Raw genomic sequence first — 23,409 nt, 5'->3', positions numbered from 1 at the left:
ATCCAAATTTGTCATTTTTGGCTCAAAATGTGAGTCTGAGTGTCTACAGCTATCTGTAAAACATGGTGGAAGCTCTGTTGTGGTTTGGGGCCATTTCAGCCAGTGGTGCTGAGAAAAGTATCATCAAATTTTGATCCATCTTGAAGCCATCTGATTATTAACAACTTCTTTCACACCGAAATACACACAAAATGTGCATGGCAACAGGTCTTACAGAGCGATTAACCCAAAGTGAAATATTTCATTAAATTGTCAGAAGAGAGCTACAACAATAAGTGTCCACAGCAGTCTGTGAAGCACGATGGAGGCTCTGTCATGGTTTGGGGCTTCATTTCAGCCAACAGTGTTGGAGATCTTATCAAAATTGATACGATCACAGCAAATTAGGGCCAGATTTTGATCCACCGTTTGGAAAGCATCTGATTGGCAAAAGTTAAATTTTTCACCATGACAATGCCCAATGATCCCACACTCTGCCAGTACAGTAAAAACATACTTATGGATTATTATCAGTCATGCATTGGCCTCCCTAGAGCTCAGATCTCAACGTTATTGAAGCAGAGTCCAATCAGCCAACATCCAAAACAGAGCTTTGAATATTCTTCAAGAAGCCTGGACAACTATTCCTGAACACTACTTAAAGACATTAAGAGAACACTTGACTAAGAGAGTTCAGGCTGTGTTGATGAATAAAAGTGGTCATATCAAATACTGATTTTCAATTTTGTTAGAACTGCACAAACTCTGTTTTATGTCTGATATACTGTATCCACATGTTTGTTTGCAAATCGCTCCACATGTTGTCCATTTTCCATTTGCAAAATGTAAAGAAATGAGAGGTGGATCAAGATTTTTGCATGTAGTTTTTGTATTCTTTCATGTGAAATAGTGTAGAATTATGATAACTGGGGAATAATTTTAAGTGATCTATGTCATCTATAAAAAGTTAAACGCTAATGATTCAACCTGTTTGTTTTTAGACTAAAGTCTGAGGTAGTACAGCACACAGACATACAACACATCGAGATCAATCAAAGGTTTATTGATTTGGTTGTCGTTAGGTTAATTGAAACAAAATCTATAAGTTTAATTAAGCATGTCTGCTTTCATTTAACTTATTCAACTAATCTTCTTCCTTCAAAGTTAAAGTCAGGAAATCATGTCATACAGACCTCCTCTTACAGATACCAACAATACATTTTCTGTTACGATATGTGATGCAGGAACTGCTGCTGAGCATTCTCTCTCAGCGCCACATGTATACACCCTTGTATGATTCACACTGACTGAGCTGAGGGAGTAGATGCCTGCAGCCCTGTGCAGGCCATCTAGTTCTGAATATCATCTGCAGTGTCTGTCTACAATTCCCCCGAGCGCCTCTGTACAGAATAGCTCTGTCCCAGGAGAACCTCCTAGCTCTGCTAAACGAGCGAGCAACTTTAAATAACAAAACTGCTGAGTCAGTATTCTGCAATGCTAAAAAGTTATATTCAGTTGAAAACGAAAAGATGGGAAAGCACTGAATAAGAAGCACCAGTAGAGGACCACTTGATACATACACTGCTGTTTTTGTCTGGGTTAATAAACAAGTTAAGGAATTTTCCCAGATAAAATAAAATCAATATGTTTCAGTAAAAATAATAATGATCAAATTCTAAAACTGGAAATATAATTCAATTAAAGACTGTGTAAATATTTCATTGCTACTGTGACATACTTGTTCGTGACACTCGGTATATTATGAACTACAAATACAGAGCGACATCCACCATTTTTGCATTACTCTAAGAGGAGCTGTCACCTTTTATGAGAATTTTCAAACGTGTAAGCCATAACTGGCCTGAAAGACTCAGGCAGGAAGTAATTTACCTTAAGGGGGGGTTAGACCTGTATGGAAATTACACCTGTCATGAGAAGTGGTAAAATTGTACCACGGGGCAGAGCTGACAGGAAAATCTGCTACGCTCTCCATATGAAAAAAGTGCACTCTTAAGAAGATGTCAGGGCTTGACAGACCTCCACAGCCTGTACTGCTGTGATACCTTTTACACAGAGGACTGTGCCAAGGTGTTGGCTTCCACTTACTGGTTTTATTTAGCTTATATGAATGGTTAGTTTGTATTTCCCACCGGCTGTGGCAGTTGCAGAACATTTTAGGTCAAACTCGCACTACCATCTGTCAAAGTCATAAATCCAATGTGACAACCTGTCAAAATCAGCTGTTCTGTTGCGTCCTGCGATGTTTCCTTGAATACTGCAGACTATATTCTGCAGGTCATGATGTCTGCTTTTCTTGCTTATCTAGAGTGTACAGCACTTAATGTATGTGTAAAGTTCACATCCCTAACCTAAAATTTGTACCGAAACCTATTTAAACACCTATTTAAAGAGCAATGTTATTTTCAAAGTAATCAAAGTACTTTTTTTCATGTTGGAGCTGATGTAATTTTTTTCATGTTTCTCTTTTAATCTAAAAGTTTGAGAGAAACAGCTCTCCATGGTTTCTGTTTATGTTTCCCTTAGAAAAGCACACATTTTCAATATTTTAGCCCCTTTTTCACTTAGCTTTCTCTCCCTTTTGTTACTTCTGTACTTTCCTCTTCTTTTCTCTTCTTTCTCCTCTCATATATCATATATCTTCTCTCTTCCCCACCAGGTGGTGAGGTAGCAACCCCAAGGTTCACTCAGTACTTCCGTGGTAGCCTGTCAGGTCTGACGATCCGACCGGGTCGCATCGAAACCCAGAAGGTTATCTCCTGTTTGCAGGCTTGCAAAGAAGGCCTTGATATTAACTCCCTTGAAAGCCTCGCTAAGGACATAAAGGTGCGTGGAAAAAATGGAAACATTCAACTTATTTCTCCGCAGTAACAGCCAACTGCATTTGCATTGGTCTAAAAGGAAGAAGGAAAGCACCATAACTAATTTATGTGCCGCTTTTAAGTTAAAGCTCTTTCATTTCTTATCTCTGGAATATGATGGAGTTGAATTTAAGACGTCCACATCTACATGCTTTTTGATAAAACTGCTCTAAACCTCCACTCATCATATTATTGATTTACATTTGAATTTGAATGAGAACAAGTCGTTTGTTGGTTTTTCCCAGTTTCATTTTAACCCAGCCCAGTCTGTGCTGGTGGTGGAAGGAGAAGATGTGGACAGCATCAACACGGCCATGACCAAGGTCTCCTACATCAATTCTCGCCAGTTCCCCACACCAGGCCTCCGACGGCTGCATATCACCACTACAGTACAGTGAGTGCACATTTACTCTGACAGTGCGTTTTTATCTCAGCTATTTAAGAGACGAAACACACGCCATGGCTTTTAAACATCCAGCTTTTCGTGCACCTGTTCATATCTGAGCAGCTCAGCTTTGGAGCAGCTCTGCTGGAAGTACTGTGAGTTAACATCTTGCTCAGGGGTGCATTGACTTTGAGAGACTGGTACTCGCTGTGCACGCATGCACGCATGTTGTGGAAATCTCGTGGGACCAGATTTATTCATGCAGGAGGAATATTCAGGATGTTTTGTGCACAAACATTTACTGGAGACATAAAACCACCTGTCAAAACATGAAGCATTAAATCTTGTCCTGAGATCTCTTCATGTATAGTGATTTGGTCATTAGCTTAGCTTCCTGCAGTGGAAATCACACCTCTGTAGTTTTCAGTACACAGGCTATATAATTATTAGCTAGATAACATACTGAAGTATGTCACCCCACATTAGCCTAATGAGCTTTTCTCAGCTGTAATGGGGCAACAGAAAAATATTCACGCAAGCACTGAAGGAACAAGCAAACTCACCACTTAAAGGCATGAACTGACCAGCATGTTCGAACCTAAAACCTTTCTACCCCAAAGTAACTGTGCTAACCACAGCACCAACACACCGCCCCCTCCAACAGTTAAAATTAGATAGCCCTTCTTACATTCAGTGTGCAATGGCGCGATTTAGGGACCTGTTTGATGTGCAGAGCAGCTGCACATTTAATGTGTCGTGGGCTTCTGCGTTTTGTTTTGTTTTTTAATTTCTGCCTGTTTCTTTAGACGTTAAGATTTTAACTCTTTCTGACATTTTAATGTTTGTGAAAATCCCCAGAAATCGAATGTAAAATGTGAAACAAGGTGGTCAGCATAAGATGGGTAGTGGTCAAAGGCAATGCAAACAGCTACAAACAGAAACAGCGGTGAGCAAAGCAGCTGCCAGAGCCGAGCTCTCAGTGAGATGGCGTAGGGTGGATCATTAGTGTAAAAACTATTAAACCAATAAGCAGGCCAGCTGTCCCTGGTGATTGCAAAGACCATATTGCTAGAGTCTATTTTCCTTGCTTTTGTTATCTTTTCCCTCTTCTCTCCCCCTCTCTCTGCTTGTGCTTCTATCTCTGCCTTTGATTTGATTTGACTTGATTAAATTGACTTTGTTCACTAGTAGCAGCAGCACTTCAGGATGATGATGCCAGTCACTCAACCTGCCTCTCTTTCAAGTACTTGTCCAGAAATCTCCTGCATGTTATTATTTCCCAGTACTGCAAACAGACAAACGGGTCCATGAATTTGGATTTATATTCGGTTATCTTTTGGTGAGCTGATATTTTCTAAATTTTCACCACTAGACCGAAACCTTACATTATATATTAAATGTAGTTGATGGAATAGACAAGTAGTAGGCTGATTATTTATTTTCCCCTGCATAGACCAAGACAGATGATGTGTACCTGTACGATATATATATAGTGTGCATGCACCGCCAACTGTTAACTGTTAACAAACTAAAAAAGATACAACTGAGGGTTTTTTTTAACAAATTCACAGAGAATTCACTTTCTCTTTCCCTTTAAGACGAAACGTTTGAAAAATCTTTTTTATCTTGTGTGATAATGACTATGATTATGTCTTTTTTTAAGATTTCAGTGGTAATTGTAAGTGGCACCCATGTTTGAATTACTACTTTGAGACTAACTCATTCCTGCGTTTCTGATTGGATCATTATTACATCCCAGTACTCATATGGATTTCCTCTACGGGGCTCATGTCTGCCCCGATCTGCTTCAAAGCTCTAAGCTGTAGCACGTTGGGCGCAACATGCTTGATTGTATATATAGATATTGCTTACTGTCCCAGAGAGAGAGAGACTTGTGTCTAGCTTGAGTGGTGGTACATGTTCACGTGTCTTACGTCTTGTCTCCACAGCCATGCAGCACCTGTTCCTTTGTTGAGCAGCAAACGCAGGCGGGTCAAATCAGCTTAGACTCGTGCTGGTCGATAAAGTGAGGCGAGCTCCAGGAGCAACAATAGAGGCTGTCTGACTCTGACAACACTTCACTGCGCTCCTCGAGATAACGGCAGATAGATCCGCCTTTGCACTCAGCAGATATGTTGAATCTGCAGTCCGTGAATAGGGAAAAAACAACAATATGTAGTCACATAACACATACAGTGTTCAGAAAATTCTTTAAGACGTGTTTTTTTAAAGCCACGGGTGTTTTCTCCATGTCACAAGCCCTGTCTGGCAGCATAAGTAGCTTATCAACATTTTCTTGGGCCATATCCATCTTTAAAATATTGTCTATACAACAGGTACAAAAAGACCTGATATCGTTAAATTAAAAACGATGTTGGACAGGGGTGTAAAGTTCAGAGATTTCTGCCACCCTTTTGTCAGCATCCATGAGTTGGACTGTGTCCATCTTGGAGGCTGCTTCTTGAAGGGTTGCAACCCTGTCGCGCTGACAGTCTACACACAAACAGACTGAAATAGTACTCAGCGGTAGTACCCACTGCTGTGGGAACTACCACACTGCTGTGTAGTAGTTCCCACAGCAGTGTTGTTTCCAGGATCAGCTTTTGCTTTGAGGACGCACACACACACACACACACACACACACACACACACACCCAGACAGATTTCAAAGTGAAGGCACTACAGGCCATGTGGTCAAGCCAGGTAACAAGCCAAGATTGATCTGAGACCTCAAACGTTAACATCCCCTTTTGTGGATTTCATTTCTTTATACGTAAGTGGGATGTTTTTATGTGCAGGTGAGAGTTCATGCTTGCTTTCAGAATCACACTGATTCAGCTTAAGTCCAGTTGAAACTGGGTTTTTCTATAGTGATATAAGCTACTTACAACACAATAAAACCGAGTACTGTACATAAAAATGTAATTCACATCATTTCATAGAATTTTTCTCCAGAATAGAAAAGATTTTCTCGTGATAAAGCAACGGAAATGATTTTTAACAGGAAAAACTGAAAGAAAATCTTTTGAATTAATATGCATTGTATATGTTTTCATAAAGCAGCTGGCCTGTTTGATGAGTGGGTAAAACAAACCCACTGGAGAATTTGGTATTCTTGCCAGTTTTCCTTTTTTGTTGCCAGCCTGTTCTGGCAATCCAACAAACCTCAGAAGTGGTAATCAATTATGATGCCTTACTAGAAATTGATTGCACAAACAAAGCACCTCAGCGGCCACTTAAAGCCCCTGAAAACGTATTTTCTAAACCGGGTTTTCGCTAAGAGGGATTGAATATGCATAAATTTCTAAGTTTGAACTGTTAGAGGTTTTTTCTTAATACTGGTGTGAAATGGGCAGGCACTATTAGCACTGCAAGAAAAACCTTCTTACAGCCCCCAAAAATTATTATTATTGAAATTAAAATAATCTTAAAAAGCTCTAAATACATTTAGCACTTAAAAAGAGGTTTTATTGCATGCAATCCTACACTGAAGTCTAGAGCCAACCCTTTATTTCTTTATATTTTGCTAGGAAGATGTGCATGACAATGAAAAGTGCAGTGATTGATTGAACATACATGGGAATAAAGCATATAATAGTTCTTAAGCTCTTCTTTGGTTGTTGGTTGCATTCTGTTTAGATGATTCTTCCTGTTTCCTCCCTTATGAATGGCTTCTTCCACTGAGACCATTTCTAGCTTTTTTTGGTGTGTGTGCCACTTCTTCTTTTGTTTCCACTTGACACACTGCACCCCACGCCAAGATATGTCAAGCACTTGGCTAACAGCTCTTTGGAAATCACTTCATTGGTACAAAAATACTATTTTATGTCAGACTGTGTTGACATTTTTTGTAGAGTCGACTAAACAAATGGCAACAAGATATGTGTTTGTGACAGGCTGCTAGTAACAAAGTGCCCAAAGATGCAATTTAAATTGTTTCTTTACTAAGTTGTCTATTACAACACTGGGTCATCCCTTGAGTTTGGTACCTTTGTATATGGACTGAAAATGAGTGAAAAAGCAGGCAACGTCCAAAGAAAAACTTTGAAAGACCTTCGGAAAGCCTAAAAGTTTGAAGCAAAATATAAAGAAATGAGGGGTGCCTTGAAACTTCTTCACAGTGACGTCAGAAGTGAAATGTTGTAGGGGTAATCTTGAAGGAAGAGTACATGAAGAGTATTTTCAAGGATTATGAGATTGAAGCTGGAAATTGAAGGAGTGATATTGAACGCTATCAGTGTGTGTCCCCACAAGTTGGTGATACAGAAACGTATTTCAGATACATTTTTTTTTTTATCTAGCCCTAAAATTTTAGGCCTTTAAAACATATTTTCTCCACATCATGAACACAAAAACAATATTTTCAACCAAACCTAGCACTGTTTATGCTTTAAGATTTTTATTTTTGCTGTTTTACTATTTGTCTGCTGTGCTTATAGGTTTGAAGTGTGTGAGGTTCAGTTGGAATAAAGAAATGTCCCTGTCGCTCCCTGAACCTTTAATTCAGTGCAGCGGTATTTAAATTATACAAAAGCAAATACGCTGCAGTAAAATCAAGAGACGTAAGCAGTGAGGCAGCAACACAGGTGCTGTCCTACCCTGTAACCTTTTCTTCTCCTCTTCTGTGTGTGTGTGTGTGTGTGTGTGTGTGTGTGTGTGTCAGGTGTTTTGGAGAGGACACGTGTCTCTCCATCCCAGACATCAAGGCAGTAGTTATGGTGCTGCCGCCCAGTGAACCGAGAATCACCATTGCTGGATCTAATCGACTCGTCAGGCCTGCCAGCGACCTCCGGGGCCCGCTGGGTGTGGCACCTTTCAAAGAGCTTCACATCACAAGCACAGTAATGAAGGGAGATGGCTTCGGTGGACGTGAGTGGGCTGTTATAGATGCTCTCAGCTTATATGTGCATCTTAATGATGCTTTTGTTAATTTACAATCATTTTTGCTGTTCTTTCTGTTGAGGTGTTTTATATTCGACCATATATGTGTTGGATATTTGACATCTTATCATTTCAAACGCTTTCACGCTTGTGCGATTTTGTGTGCATGCATGCAGCCCGCAGGCCAGGAGTGATGGAGGTAATGCACAATCTGGACTACTGTGATGTTCTGGTAATTGGAGAAGAACTGAATCCAGACAGAGAAAGTCTAGAGATTCATCACAGTGCTCTGCTGGGAAAACACCTTGATGCCACCAACTCCACCTCTGGAATATCAATTTATGGTAGGCTGGCAATGCTGTGTGACCTTCTGCAGCCTCATCTTAGGGAAAAATCTGGAAAATGGCGTGCCCTTTAATCAGCAGTCAGACGATCATACATTAAGAAAGATGTAAAGGTCCCTGAGACATGTCCCTGTCGTTTAATTACAGGCTTATTTATGTCGCCAATATGCAGTTCTGCTTCATGACATGTGTTAGAGATATTAGTAAGGCATAAATCTTTTTCTGTTACAAGGTGTGGACTCCATGGCTCACTATGAGCAGGCACTGAGGCAAGTGCGCTACAGGAACTGGCGACCAGCCAATCTGAGTGAGAGGAGGTTCAGACTCACCTGTTCGGAGCTGAACGGTCGCTACACCAGCAACGAGTTCAATTTGGAGGTGAGTTTGATATATAAACATTCTCATCTACCCAGGGTCTCTGTCTTATTTTTCTGGTTTATTTGTTTTATCTTTCAATGTTATCCTGTTTCCTCTTCTCTTTGTTCTGCATAGGTCAGTGTTCTTCACCACTCGGCACCTGTGGAGCACGCCAATCACATGGCTGTCCAATCCCAGTACATGAGACCCATCCATCACCCACTCATGATGCACTCGCTCAACTCTCACATGTCAGGTAAGACACAAATTGAGTCCAGTTCATTTATAAAGTGCTGGTTCTTAACAACTGTCGCCTGTGGGTGACTGTGGCTCAGGAGGTAGAGCAGGTCGTGTACTAATTGAAAGGCTGGTGGTTCGATTAAAGTAGCGAACACTCAGTTGCTCCTGATGTGTTCATTGGAGTGAGAATGTGTGCCAATAGAAAAATACTTGTGTGAATGAGACATTTTGAATGCTCACGTAAAGTTGAAAAGTGTTATATAAGAACCGGTCTATTTGCCTTTAAGCACTTATGTAGTAAGGTAAAGATTACTATAAGATTACTCTGCGTACTTGTATACTTGTATGCTTGGTTAATCAATGCCTCCCACCTGCTAGCTTATCTGCCTTTGTACTTTACTAGTGTTTTATTGGATTATGTGAAGCACTTTGGCTACCTCTGGTTTTAAATGTGCTATACAAATAAAGTTGTATTGTATTGTAATATTAAACAGAAAATCTCACATTCTGGTGATCCGCTGATGAGTAGGGGATAATAATTCGATTTTATTCATACAGCACCAAATCACAACAACAGTCGCCTCAAGGCACTTTATATTGTAAGGTAGCCCCTACAATAATACATACAGAGAAAAACCCAACAATCATATGACCCCCTATGAGCAAACACTTCAGCAACAGTGGGAAGGAAAAACTCCCTTTTAACAGGAAGAAACCTCCGGCACGACCAGCCTCAGGGAGGGGCGGGGTCATCTGCCGTGACTGGTTGGGGTGAGAGAAGGAAGACAGGATAAGAGGCATGCTGTGGAAGAGAGCCAGAGATTAATGACAAGTATGATTCAATGCAGAGAGGTCTATTAACGTATAGTGAGTGAGAAAGGTGACTGAAGAAGAAGGTATCCTGATGAGCAGTAGTTGGTGACTGTGGAAAGGAAGAACTCCCTTTAAAGAGATGTTTTCCAACCAGGGAAAAAGGTTCCCCGTGGGGTACTTCTGTGCAAGCTGGGGGGGGGCATGGACACATTAGCTAAACTAATCTGAAAACAACTGATTGAAAGCTTTGATCAGGAAGTTAGCTTAATGTAAAAACTAACAGTTAGAATATAGCTAAAAGTATAAAAACCAAAAATGTTAGATAAATGTACGCAAGCTAGCTAACTGTGTTGTTTAACAAATAAGATACATAAGATAGATAACATAACAGTAAATAAACAGTTGAATAGCAAAATTGTAAATTCACTCACTACTGTGGTCCCACCGCAATTTCTAATTTATGATTCTGATGAACATTTAGATTACTTTTACTCTGTTACTCCGATGTAAAGCATTTTCATTCGTTTTTTACAGGATCATTAGAGAACTTAAGGGAAACTATGAGCATCACAGCAAACCACTGTTATTATTATTATTGTATGTGTATGTCTGCCAATGCATAATGACTTTAATCACTGTTTTTTACAGGATCGGCACCTCCTGCAGCCACAGTCGTTATCGTGGTTTGTATCGCGGCACTGGTGGTGATTGTGGTTATTGGAGTCTACAGGATCCACGCCACACATCAGGAAGGGTCGAGAGAGGACGAAGATGAGGTCAAAGATGCTGAGGAAGAATGGGACAACTCTGCGCTCACCATCACTGTCAACCCCATGGAGGTAACTCTGAAAGATGTGGTTTAGCATTTAATGCCATTATCAGGGTATTTTTTTAGAAGAAGGACAGAGTGGAAGACTGAAGATTAACAGTATTTGTTAACAGTATGAACGTACCTGCAGTTGTGTCGTTTATACACTGATTTTTGTTTGTTGTTCTCTAGAACATAGGAGGACCTCAGGCTCTGGGTGATGAGGTAAGGCAAGAAGAACATGAGGAGGAGGAAGAAGAGGAGGAGGAAGAGCTGGTGGGAGGAGTGACAAGTGCTGAGTCGGAGAACACCGATGAAGAGGAGGATGATGATGAAGGGAGAGAAGCTGCTAAAGAGAGAAAGCAGAAGGGTAAACTCGGATGGGACAGTTCCTCCATAACATACTGATCACGAACATGTAAACATTAACACATATGTGCACAAACACACACTCATGCACATTCTCATCGGACACACACACACATAAAAACACACAGCACACACGTATCATGCAGACATTCCTTCATGCTCTGTAAAGGTATACACACACACACACACTCTGATGAAATAATTTACAATCTGTTGCTGGAAAATACTCTTCGAATCTTCCCATGTTGTCATTTTTAATGTAACATCTCCCCCTGCTGGACACAGTCAAACATGGCGTATGACTGAATGGAAATCGTTGTCTGTGTGTGCATCATTATTCACGTCACAACCAGTAAAGCAGAGAAAAATATGTCAAACAAGCACAGTCGAGTCATTTATTATGTGGGCACATTATAAATTCAGTCCCAAACTCTGAGCCACGAGCCAGATCTTAAATGATGTGACACTGATACGAAACACAAGCTTAAAATTGACTTTTATCCCAGTGTTTAGTATGTGTATCCTATCCTCTGTTACTTTTAAGTCTTTTATCCATCAAACTGATTGTTTTTAACAATTTAACAGCAAGGTCTATCCATCTACGCATCAGCTAGTTCATGTATCTGTAACATCTTTACGTAGCGTTCCCATGGCCTTGATAGTAGGTAGGACATAGCTGTGCTTTCTCTCTCTCTCTGTGTTTCCTCTCTTCTCAACCACAACACGTTTGATGTCCTTAAAGTCTGTGGTTCTGTGGCCTGGACACTAAAGAGAAACATTCCACATTCGTCCTGATTTACTGCATGTACAGAACAAAGTAGAAATATCAATTTTTGAACTGAATCTTTCATCTTTGAGTTCCTTGAATTATCTTGAAGCTAAAACGGTCACTTTTCCATTAGCTTAGAAGCTGATCATTTGCATCTGTGTGTGTGTGCCAGATCTATCCGTGCTGTGGCCCAAATGTTTACTGTTTAGGAGTAGCTAACTTTGGTTTTTACTCAGCACATGCAGTGATACAGAAATGTTGCGGTTTACCACTAAGATCTCGTGTTTCCTTTGGTTTTATCCATAGTAAAGGGAGTCCTCTATGCAATTATGGACCTACCATAAAGGATCGGTGCACAGAAACAGGGGTACTCCAGATATACGAGACAGATATAAAATTGATGCAGAACAGGCTATAATATCCTGACTTTAGTGCCTAGTATTGATCATTTTCCAGAAACAAGATACATTGCACCTCCCATCTATCAGTCAATAGCATCTCATCTTAGACCTGCCGGTTTCACAAACACCTAAATTGTCGCGAGTTTATCTAGTTGGACTTGACTCAGAGCCAGGCTGCTGTGATGTCTTATGTCGTGGACGGCGTCCTTGAGCAAATAAAATAGCTTTTGATGCCAACAATTTATACTGAGTTATATACTGTAGGATCTCACCTTCAGCAAAACCAACAAAGTAGGATTTTCTTTCCTATTTTGTTCAGTTGCAACAGGCGTGTCTGTGAAACTGGCTGCAGAAGTCCACATCTGCAGCTTGTAACACAGCCTTTCATGTCAAAGCAAAGGACACCCACAGATGTCAGCGTGCTGATTTTATCCCTCATGTAAAGGAAAGTAAATTCATTGTGCAAAGTTGTCGGAGCGCCCGTTTGAAGTCGTGCGTAGATATTGACAGAAACGGTGCTAAATTTAGGAGAAAAGAAGCAGTGCTTATACAGTATATCCACATTCCTGCACAACTTCACCACAGCTACAAGAAGAAGTGGATACTTCACTTACAGTCATTCCTCTTTGTACTGGCATCATTACAGATTAACACTCACTCGGACAAATTCCAGTTTGTTTAAAAGCTAAAAGGAACCATGACATTCCCATCTCTGCTCACAGGAAAGCACCGGTCACATGTTCATGTGTGGACAGTATCTATGATGACCTCTCTCACTGAGCTCTCTGATACTATGTGTCCTGCTCACCTGTCCCTCCTTCTGTTGGCCTGTGGTTGTGATGTCATCATTGTGAAATAACTGCCTTGTTTCCTTTGTCCCTCCCTCTTTGTCATAATATGCTTCTGAAGATTAAAGATTAAAAAAAAGGTTCTTTTACATATAATAACAAACCCTGTAAAAATGTTCAAGACACTTATTTTATATATCAGTTTCTTTTTCTTTTTGTAAACTCTGTGGTTGGGATTTCTCTCTCTTTAGTGGTCATCCCACTGCTTCCTGTATATTGACCAATAAAGATTTGTTTTAGACTCTACAAAGCTCTCCTTCCTGTCTCTACACTATACACCTGACCTGATGTGCACTGTGTGTGTGTGTTTGTGTCGAGCAGCTGATAAATTGAATAATTAATGAGCTGTCATTGTAGGTGTTGGCCAGCTGCATGAATGCATCATGCTGGAGCTGGCTGCCTGTGTGTTTCATTTGTTTTCATTATAGGCTTACACAGACAGAGGCAGGTGGGGTTCACATGAAATCACTGTGTTTATTCAAATTGCCTCTGAGCCAAAAGGAAGGAAGATGCACTGTATAATAGATTTTCAATCTGCAAAATGGTGCATGCACGAGGTGAGCAGTTTGAACACACAGAAACAAGTTTTTAAAAGGTCCCAAAATAAATTGGAGGAAACTTTGAATTTTCAATCACTTACCTGCACCTTTGAATTGCACTTCTGTTTTCCTGAAATGATCCTTGTCTTCATCACTTAAAATAATCTCTGGACTGTTTTTCATATAATTGCCCAGAACATATTGCATGTGCATAGCAGGTGATTATTAGCAAGGATTATTTTTGCATATTCAGTAGTTTTTGGGCCCCACATGCCAAAAGAGCTGGGTCATACTGCGCCACAAGGTGCAGCGCTCAGCTGATGCTACAACATTTTGTCAGCCTCTTTCTGTTTCTGTCAGCGGGTGCAGGTGTGATTGCAAATACTAACCTTTATTTCCTTCATCATCTGGTGTGTCCTGTACCATCGGACTCTGTGGAAGCCGCTTGAACCCTGTCAGACTCTTATTAGTCAAACCATTTCCTGAATACTTTGTGTTGTTTTTCATGTTAAGTACTCTAGCTTCACCACAGGATCGATTTTTATCATGTAACTTTTGAGCTATTTGCCTGTTTTTGTTTAAATTTGGGCTTTCAGGTTTCACAGTTTTTGTCATATGCACAGTAAAGAAACATGCTGTCCGCAACAGATCCCCTACAGAAAAAACAAAGAACCATAGAAAGGATGAAATAGAATAAATTATCATTTTAAAACAATTATAAAACACAGCATATGAGAAATACAGTAGAAATATATGGAAAAAAAATACAAAAAAAAATCTGTGCTGCAATCAGCTGCATCTAACGGGGGTCATTTGTTAGTTAGGTTTTCTCTCATATTATTGTAGGGTCTTAATCTTACACTATAAAGCACCTTGAGGTGACTGTTGTTGCGATTTGCTGCTATATAAATGAAATTGAATATATGTTCTTATAACTTTTTTGGAGATTTAATCGAATATGTACCAAAAGTAGCACAGGCCATGTTTAGACTCAGCTTGGCAAACTGCATCACATGGATTTTGAGGTCATATCTTATCAACAGCTTCATGTCACAAAAGTGGTGGCACCATTATTGGGAAAACGCTTTTTCCTTTGGTCACTAGAGGGCGCTACAACAACAAAAACAAAAGCACCTTGCCCTAAACAACTCGGCTCCACAGCTGCTTGTCTGTTCAATTTCTTAGATTAAAATGTTTTTTGTTTTTTTTTTTACTTTTTCATAATAAATGGAGAAATATTAATCTAAACTCGTGTAATATTAATTTTTATTGAATTAGAAAAAGCTAAATGTTGTGGTAAAGATTCTCACTGACTGGGATAGTGTGCATTCAGTGATGCAATATTGTGCAACTGGGACATATTGAAAACAGTTGTGAATCACTGTACGTGTCCAGAGCGAGGGAGACAGCTGCTGCTGCTCTGGGGTGCACAAAATGTTCAGAGACACAGCTCTGAACGTGATGCAATGATTGTGCCACAGAACAACAGCTGTTTGGAGAACAGGAGCAGGTTTGTGCTGTATATAAAAATATAGATGTAGCTGCTCAGTGTAAGGTAACACTGATCCGATAATCTTGGTTACCTTTTATAGTCGCTTTGTCTTATCCAGGAGTTGGGAATCAGCCATACAGCTCATGTAACATCTGCTTATATCTGACTTCAGCTGGCTAAATCCGCAAATAGCATTAAATGTCAGCGCAGCAGCAGGTCAGCTGATCACAGCCTGTACACAAAGAAAACAAATCGACTGAAGCGCCCAATGCAACATTTTTTTACTTGTTTTTACTTTATTCTCACCCCTCTACCAAATCTCACATTATTACAAATACATACTAAATACATACAAACCGATCTTACAAGGTTCAGCTCGCAACTGTGAAGCATTACTGCCCCCTGCTGGTGGAAGGTCTGACTCACCTTTCAATGACTGCACGTTGAGAGATCAGTTCTGCGAAAACTCCACAAATAACAGAAAACTGTTACATGCATGGTTGTTGGCTGATAAAAAGGAACAAATACGAATATTAATTTATGCGCTATTAAACAGGTTGTAAGTTTAATCTTATCTTGCAATATTTTAAAAAATGAAACAAACAGCCACTCTTCAGCTTTCCTGCAGAAAGCCAAACTGTACATGTAACTGAAGTTCACACTTGGTTTTTGCTGTAACGATGTTTCTTGGCAGTAAATCTTATATTGTTGGAAAGCCAGTTTATTTCCCCTTAAATGATGCCACATTTGTAAGACAAATGCATTTGTGAGTTGAGCAGCAGAGTTGAGTGTGTGGGCTGTGTCCATGAAAAACTTGCCAAATCTTCTGTGCCAATGCCAAACAGCTCGTTCTGCTACTGACTCTTCTTTGGTGTCGTTTATTGGATTGGATGATTGAAGTCTGAAGAAACAAGGAACATATTGGCCATTTTAAAAAATGAATTCATTTAGCAAAGAGGGGCCTGAGTAGCATATGGACAAACCATACACCGCCACAGCAGCCTGGCACAGTCTCCTCATGCTGGTCACACACTGCTGTGGGATCACATCCCATTCTTCAAGAGTTTGGCACAAACAGCACACAAGTATTAAATAGGGTTGAGGTCAGTACTGCAGGCAGTCAAATTCTGGAGGTAGTCTGTGATAAACATGGAGGTCAAAGTTTGGTTGTCCATGGCGACGAGATATGGGATTGCCTCTGGTTGCAGACATCTCTCTGCACTGAGATTACCTCCCATGAGCAAAAGGCTTTTTTTCCAGCGAGGGAGATGCTGCCCCACACCGTCACACTTCCTCCACCAAAAGCTGTTAACGTATCAGTGCATAATCAGCATAGCGTTCTCTGCGTCTTCTCCACCTTTTAACCCTATCATCCAACTATTGTAGGCAGAATCTGGACTCCTTACTGAATATAACATTGGCTTTGTGAAGTTTGTTCCAGATCTTCTTTGTAGAGAGCCGTCTGTCATGTCATATCCCACAAACCCTGACAGCAAATCCGTGGCAGACTGCCCATTGTTCCTAAGTGCCGACAGGGTCAGGAAACAGTCTTCTTAGGACGCCCACTCTGCAGCCTGTCTCTGACATCCCCCATTACAACTCATTCTTCAATCTGGAGATGGTACTTGGGCTCACTTCAAATAACACTGCTTGAAGTTGGCCTATTTTGCAGGCTCTATGCAGATCAGTCAAATCAAAGTCAAAGTAAACTTATTGTCATCTCTGCTATATACAGTTCAGCATATAGAGAGACAAGACGACGAGGCTCCAGTTCCATTTAGTGCAAAAGAACAACAATAAATATAGGAAGAATGTGGCATGCTTAGAGGAGACACCAACTGACTGCTGTAGCAGGGTCTCACAGATGCTGACTAAAAGGTGCTAATCAGACGCCTGATAGTCTGCCCCGGGCGGGTACGAGAAGCTCAAAACAAGGTTCAACAGCAGAATAGGCTGTTTGGCAGAGAAGATTTGGCAAGTTTTTCATGGGTGGAACCTGCATACCCAACTCTGCTGCTCAACAAATGTGGGACCATTTAAGTGAAAATAAACAGGGTTTGGAACGGAATATGATTTATTGCAAAGAAGCATCACTTCAACAAAGAAATAATTGCCCCAAAACACAAATTTCCTTAATTTTTGTGTTAGGCTCACACATGTGTTGGCATGTGTGAGCTTTAGTTTAACTTTTGTCGTTGGCACTTTGATGTCTCATAAACATCCTAAAATGGCTCTTAATTTGAAGTCCTGCAAGAAAAGAAGTCTAGAGTGTTCAGAAGTCTCAGCGTGTGGTCAGTCAGTGGTGATCCCACAGAGCTTTTCATCGACCGGCACTCATTAAAGTGGATCTATTAAACGCTACGATCTTGTGCATATAAAGAGTTGCAGCTCTGTTCTAGCTTGGTGTTCGCAGTATTGCTGACTGTTCACTTCTGTACGTGCTGGATCCCTGAGGATGAAGAAATGCAATTGACTAATTAGTAGCTTAATGTGCCTTCTTAACTGAAGAGCACCGCATGTTCAATAACACTGTAATGGACCTCAGAGGGGCCAGAATGCAATTAATAGCTATTGACTTTGTTCAGCTCTTTTACTGCAAATATGTGTTGTTTTTTTCATAGTCTGTAGATCTCTTGATTGGATTTTTCACTGTAAATTAATTTAATTTTGTTGTTACCCAACAACCTGGCCAGAGTGGAATTGGATAAGCGATGAATGGATGGATGGATGGATGGATGGATGTTACCCATATTTATCCAAAGACAACACCATGTTCATCTTCCTTAGGATATGCTAACACCCATGATCAAGATATACAACTTTAACAACTGAGGGATGAAACCAAGTGGACAAAAACTGTCATGCTCTGACACATAAATCAAACACACCCTCTGGAATGGGTTAGGATATTTAAACACAGGATTAACACAGTTTCATCCTTCTGGACGGTTCCAGCGTTGGCTGGAAAAACTGTGGACATATAGTATGTGTGTGTTTCTGTGCTTTGCCTACTAATTTTCCGATGATTTTTTTTCTCTTGCACAGTACAACGCACTTACAGACTTGCACGTACATGCACACAGTCCCTCGTATGTGTGTCACACACCATAGCAACAACATCAACCCTGTTATCAGGCAAAGGGTCCTGTTTCTCATCCCTGTTCTTTTCCTTCTCGTTTCAACCTGTCCCCTTGTTTTGTTTTTTACTTCACTAATGGACCGCTGCGTGTGTGCAGATCTGCTGGGGTAGATGAGAGGCTGCAGTGCGAATGCACGTAATTATTATTCTTCCGGCCACAAAGTGACATTCTCCTTGCTTTAAGGCAAAGTGGGAGTTTCTTCTTCTCTTTCTCTCTCTGTGTTGAATTTATTCAGGGTTGGTATGAGCACACTGAAAAACACTGTAGCGCCACAGCCAAAACAGCCCATGCAGCCCCAGATGGTCATAGTCATAACAGTTTTATGTGATGAGTGCTCTGGCTCGCACAGCTACATTGGCAACACATAATGTTTGTTTCCCACAGCACATTTGTTCAGCGAGTCCCTTTTTTATCTAAAAACTGATGACAGGAAAGCAAAATATTGAAGGATGTCGCTGCTGTTTATTCAGATAGCTCTCCACTTTAATCAGACATTTTCTCTCCACCCTGTGGTCTTTATCGCCACTCCGAGGCCAAACTATCTAACTCAGGGAGGAAAAAAGGAAAGGCGTGTTGTGTCGCGGACCCTTTTCACACCTCTGCTTCCTGCCCAAGTCCCAGAATAGAAAATAACAGCAGCTTTGTTGCCAATTCTCTGCTTTAGTGAGCATGAGGGTCAAATGTTTTGAACAGACTGGATACAGCAGGCACTGTATTCCTCTAAGGTCAGATATTTTTTTTAGTATAAGCTAAAAGGATTTTACTACTGAAGACATGCTGTGCTCTCCAGATTTTTGTCACACTAAGCTGCTTTACTTTTGCTCGGACACTTGGCGAGAGCAGAGACGTGGAACTGGAGATGTTTATATGAGGTCATTTTCCAAGCTACACAAGTTTGAAATTGTTGTGTGAATTGATCTTGAATGACTTTTGTGTTATTTGAGAGATGCAAGATATTCTTTGGGGGCAGATTGAAGTGAAATATCTAAAAGTAGAAGGAAGGCTTGCTGTCTATAATCCATCATGGAGAAGTGCCTTTTGTTGTAATAACATTTCACATGTTTTCTACTTCCATGAAAGAGGTGAGTCTCTCCAGGCCAGTCTAAGTGAGGTTGTGGAATTTACTTTAGTTAGTGAAATTATTGATAACTGCAAGGATGCAGTGAATAACAATGTTAACCATCCAACAATTTACATGTATATATTTTTAAATTAAAGCATTGTTGTCTCTGAATGTAAGATACACACAGGGATGTCTATTTCAATTTACTGTCTCATATTTAGAAAACTTTAGCAGATCTGCTGTGGAGCTTGAGCAAGATTTATGCTCATGTGTGACTGATTAGGCAGATAAAACTGCTGATGGTGAGCCTGCTGTTAGACATAAAGTGTCTGTGAGTGTGTGTTTAAGGATACACAATGTCCTGTTAAGCTAAGTGTTGGATCCATCTATGGCAGGATGATGACGCAGGAGCATCATTACATGGTCTGTCTGCCATTGATCTCCAAAACAGTCCCCTGTGTGCTGAGATATGGTGAGCCTGGACCTAATGATGTTTCAGTGGGAGTCTGATTCCAGATTGTGCAGCGGAAATATGACGCCTAAAACCACAGTGAGCCTCGGTAATGTTTGTGTTTGTGCTCCGGACGTTTCAGGGCATCGGTATCTCTCTCCGGCTGAGTGTGAGCTGTATTTACAGCTGCAGGAGCTGATGAGGACAGCATTAGCCGTTTACGTCCTCAAGTGGAAACTGCACACTTGACAAGAACTTACAGTTAAATACTTAACAGCCCAATTTTTCCCTACCCAAGCCTTGCTTGGGAGATAAAATGCTCCCGGAGATGCAATTAAAGATGCTGAAACTGTCGACCCAACGGACTCGCACCTTATTTATTCACCTTTTTTCTTGTAAGATGTGTTTAGGCTGACTTTAACACTGTAAACGCTCCTGCAGTCTGCTGTTTTCGGGCCTAGTTTACGAGATGAAGAAGGAAAGAAGAGAAACACAGAGATTTATTTTGAAATTCACTTGGCTTTTATTCACATTTCATGTCTGTTGACATCTCAACTGCACCGTCTGTCCATACATTCGACTACATACGTGAACAGGTCCTTTCCTCCCCCATCCTAACCTACAGAAACAGGAGGTAAGACCACCGCCATCACAAATAATAATAATATTAATAATAATAAAAGCAGCATCGAGCAAACAATTTTTAATTTCTATCTCCCTTCATCGTCAGCATCTTTGCATTTAATTTACCTGAATGTAACCATCAATGATCAGTTTAATGAAACAAACAGAACTAGCCTGTTATAAATAAACGTCGTCTTCCTACCGTCATCAGTCAGATCCCACACTCACAATAACAATAATAATATTAATAATAATATTAATGAAGGATATAAACTCAAGAGTAAAAAAAAAAAAAAATCAAACCAAAAAAAGTGACTTAAGTCTTTTTATTGGAAAGAAAACGTGATTGGTCTTCAGTGAGCACGTGTGTGGTTGTGCATTGGTCATCTGCATCCTATTATGAGCCAGCAGCACATCGCCTGCGCTACTACAGCCTCGAGACGCGGATCGAGTCGGCTTAGGTCCGCCCCTGTCAGTTTGTCGTTCGTGGTCATTAAGACAGTTGTGCGGCGAGCGTGACGGATACCGTCCGCCCGCGGTGAGCTACAGCAGGGTGCTACAAACAGCGGCAGGTGGCGTCTTCGTGCCAACAGCGTGTCCGGCCCGCGACCTGCAGCTCGCAGATACATTCGTGCACTCTGCAGCTTCCTGTGATATACTTTGGTTGTGAGATGACATCGTAATACATGATCTAGTGTCTGGTGAGGAATGGTTCGCAGTGCCGTAAAAAACAAAAACAAAACAAACAATCAAAAAAAAAAAAAAAAAAAAAAAAAAAAAAAAAAAATCCAATACAACAAGCATGATTAGCCCCTTTCAGACACGCAGAGCAGTTCCACTTTCTAACCACAAATCTGATGACAGGCTGCTGTTTATTGTTGGTGATCGTCAGCTACATCTGCTACACCTGAAAGCCTCATTGCTCCAGACGTTTTGGGAGCTCTATAGTCAAACAATCTGTAGTTTAAAGGGCAGTGAAGTACAGTTAATTAGCTAAATCTAACTTATTAAAGTTGTTTATACATTAAATAATAATCGTCCTTAATTTCTCAGCTTTCCTTCAGGGTGATCACTATGACACTAACTTCTTCTGTATGTGAAATATGCACAGTAGCTTTTTGAAAATTCTGCACCATAAACAAAAATCAGCAGAAATCTCAGCCTGAATATCAGTTTGGTTAAATGAGTCGACTAATTCATTGATTTCCACACATGCAGGATTATAAACATCCATATACCTACTTGAATCTCATAAAACAAACAGTAGATTAAAATTTGTCATATGTTAAAACATCTTAAAACTGAGTGAGAACTGGTGACTCCCCCCGCCATCAACGTTAATTTTTACTATCGGTGCAAGAGAGCACTTTTGCTTCATACCGTGACGAACATTATGTGCGTGTATAGTTGTTACGAATATCTTAATAAGTCTCCATTTAAAAGGGCCAGAAATGCTACATGTCTGAAAAGGGCTTATCTGTTAACTAATGTCTCCCTGAAGCCAGGACGTATCTTTTGGCATACTGACTTCAAACTGTGCATAGAGCCCGTTAGCCACACTTTGATGTGCTCTGTATGCAGTGTGAGCTTTTGGTCGTGGCCCGATGTCAATCTGATAAAAACATTAGTGCTAAAATCCTTTTGGACATCTGGACTCTGCAGCCTGTGCCAGTGGAGATCATGAACACTCTCTATGGGATCCAACAGCAATGATAATGGTCGCTGACTGCACGTCAGAAAGGCCTCCGTGGATGGGTTTAGTGTGCTTTCTCTGTGCTGTTCGTATTCCCGTCACTAGGTGGCGGTGGTCGTCTTACCACCGTCTTTTCGACTGCTTAACCACGCTGTGCCATCTGAGGATGGGCTTTTATTCTGGATGAGTGAGACACTGATGGGACGCCATCATTAAGAATTTATTTCAAGTTCTGAGCGGATGAAAAAAAGCAGCTCAAAATCCAAAAGAAGCTGGTGCTGTCCTATTCTTTGTTTGACCCCCGTCATTTCAGACACCATCTTTATATCCATCCTTTTAGAAATCTGCAAGAGCCGTGGCGCTCCTACTGTGGACATGCTTGCATCAATCATCCATCTTCGGACTTCCTTGTATGTTCCTTGTATTCCCAGCTGGCTCTACCGATGTCAGTCACTGGTACTGGAGGTAATTTTTTAAGGACTGGGGCAGAGGAAGGCGCTCGATCTCTTGAAGCCGGTCCCGACCTAACGCCACTCTGGCCGCACGCCGACACAGGTCCATCAGAGGAAGAGGCTCAGCTGAGGAGAGGGGAAAACGGAGAGATTTTGTTTAAAGTTAGAGGAAAGTCAACATATTTGACACAAATAATTGAAAACACGACCTGCACTTTAAAAAGGCCCTTATGACCATCTGCTTAATGTCCAGGTTTATGCATCTCAGCCATTTTTTCAGGCATAACACCTCTTTATGTTTGTTAAACACGAACAGATTAGAAAAAGGAGAAATGGGTCACAGAGGGTGACGATGCACACCTTTAAATATTTACACTTTCCACACGCAGACGCCATCAATGACACGGCTTCCTAACAGCTTAAACACGCCCACTACTTTAAACCCACTGAAACAGAGACACATGCTTCTCGACTTGCTCTCCCGCTGATTAAGAGCACATTTGAAGCAGGCTGCTGGGTTATAAATACACTCATATCTTGCACAAAGTTCAAACTAGTCCACATAGGTGTGACACTGTTACATCCGCTCTACAGTCAAGGTTCCTGGTCAACCTTTTCTCTGACCTTCAGCTTTAGTTAAGGACGTAACGGATACTGGAGGCGGCGGTCTGAGCTGTTCGACACAAACACAGCAGAGGACGAGAGGAGACTGTCTGAACTGTGCTGCTGTTGTCTAAGACATATGAACATATATATTTTATATGTGTAATGAACTCGATCACGTTTAGACCTAAAAATATTGGACCTATTTATTGGACCTCAATAATGGCTAGTTATATTTAATGTACTGGTTATATCATTATTGTTATAAAATAAGTCAAG

At 40.7% G+C, this 23,409-nt stretch overlaps 2 protein-coding genes across 3 annotated transcripts in view; one reads left to right on the top strand and one right to left on the bottom strand.

Annotated features, from left to right (window-relative positions):
• The window catches only part of clstn2a (calsyntenin 2a), a 144,424-nt gene extending 131,105 nt beyond the window's left edge, over positions 1-13,319 (top strand). The window contains exons 11-18 of the mRNA XM_005476102.4: positions 2,657-2,823; positions 3,104-3,252; positions 7,907-8,112; positions 8,301-8,468; positions 8,701-8,846; positions 8,961-9,081; positions 10,527-10,717; positions 10,879-13,319. Of these exons, the coding sequence (XP_005476159.1) occupies positions 2,657-2,823; positions 3,104-3,252; positions 7,907-8,112; positions 8,301-8,468; positions 8,701-8,846; positions 8,961-9,081; positions 10,527-10,717; positions 10,879-11,094 (1,364 nt within the window). The 3' untranslated portion in view covers positions 11,095-13,319. The remainder of the gene's footprint in view (positions 1-2,656; positions 2,824-3,103; positions 3,253-7,906; positions 8,113-8,300; positions 8,469-8,700; positions 8,847-8,960; positions 9,082-10,526; positions 10,718-10,878) is intronic.
• A 6,938-nt stretch (positions 13,320-20,257) lies between these two features.
• Positions 20,258-23,409, bottom strand: part of LOC100701786 (SPRY domain-containing SOCS box protein 4) — an 89,253-nt gene continuing 86,101 nt past the window's right edge. Inside the window, exon 4 of one of the 2 annotated variants that reach the window (XM_003438209.5) lies at positions 20,258-22,653. In XM_003438209.5, the coding sequence (XP_003438257.1) occupies positions 22,526-22,653 (128 nt within the window). In that variant the 3' untranslated portion in view covers positions 20,258-22,525. The remainder of the gene's footprint in view (positions 22,654-23,409) is intronic. The other variant, XR_270016.4, reaches the window with a different exon arrangement.

Source organism: Oreochromis niloticus, linkage group LG18 (assembly GCF_001858045.2).
Source record: "Oreochromis niloticus isolate F11D_XX linkage group LG18, O_niloticus_UMD_NMBU, whole genome shotgun sequence".
In the NCBI taxonomy this organism is placed as follows: Eukaryota; Metazoa; Chordata; class Actinopteri; order Cichliformes; family Cichlidae; genus Oreochromis; species Oreochromis niloticus.
This window is presented reverse-complemented; position numbering and strand designations above follow the sequence as displayed.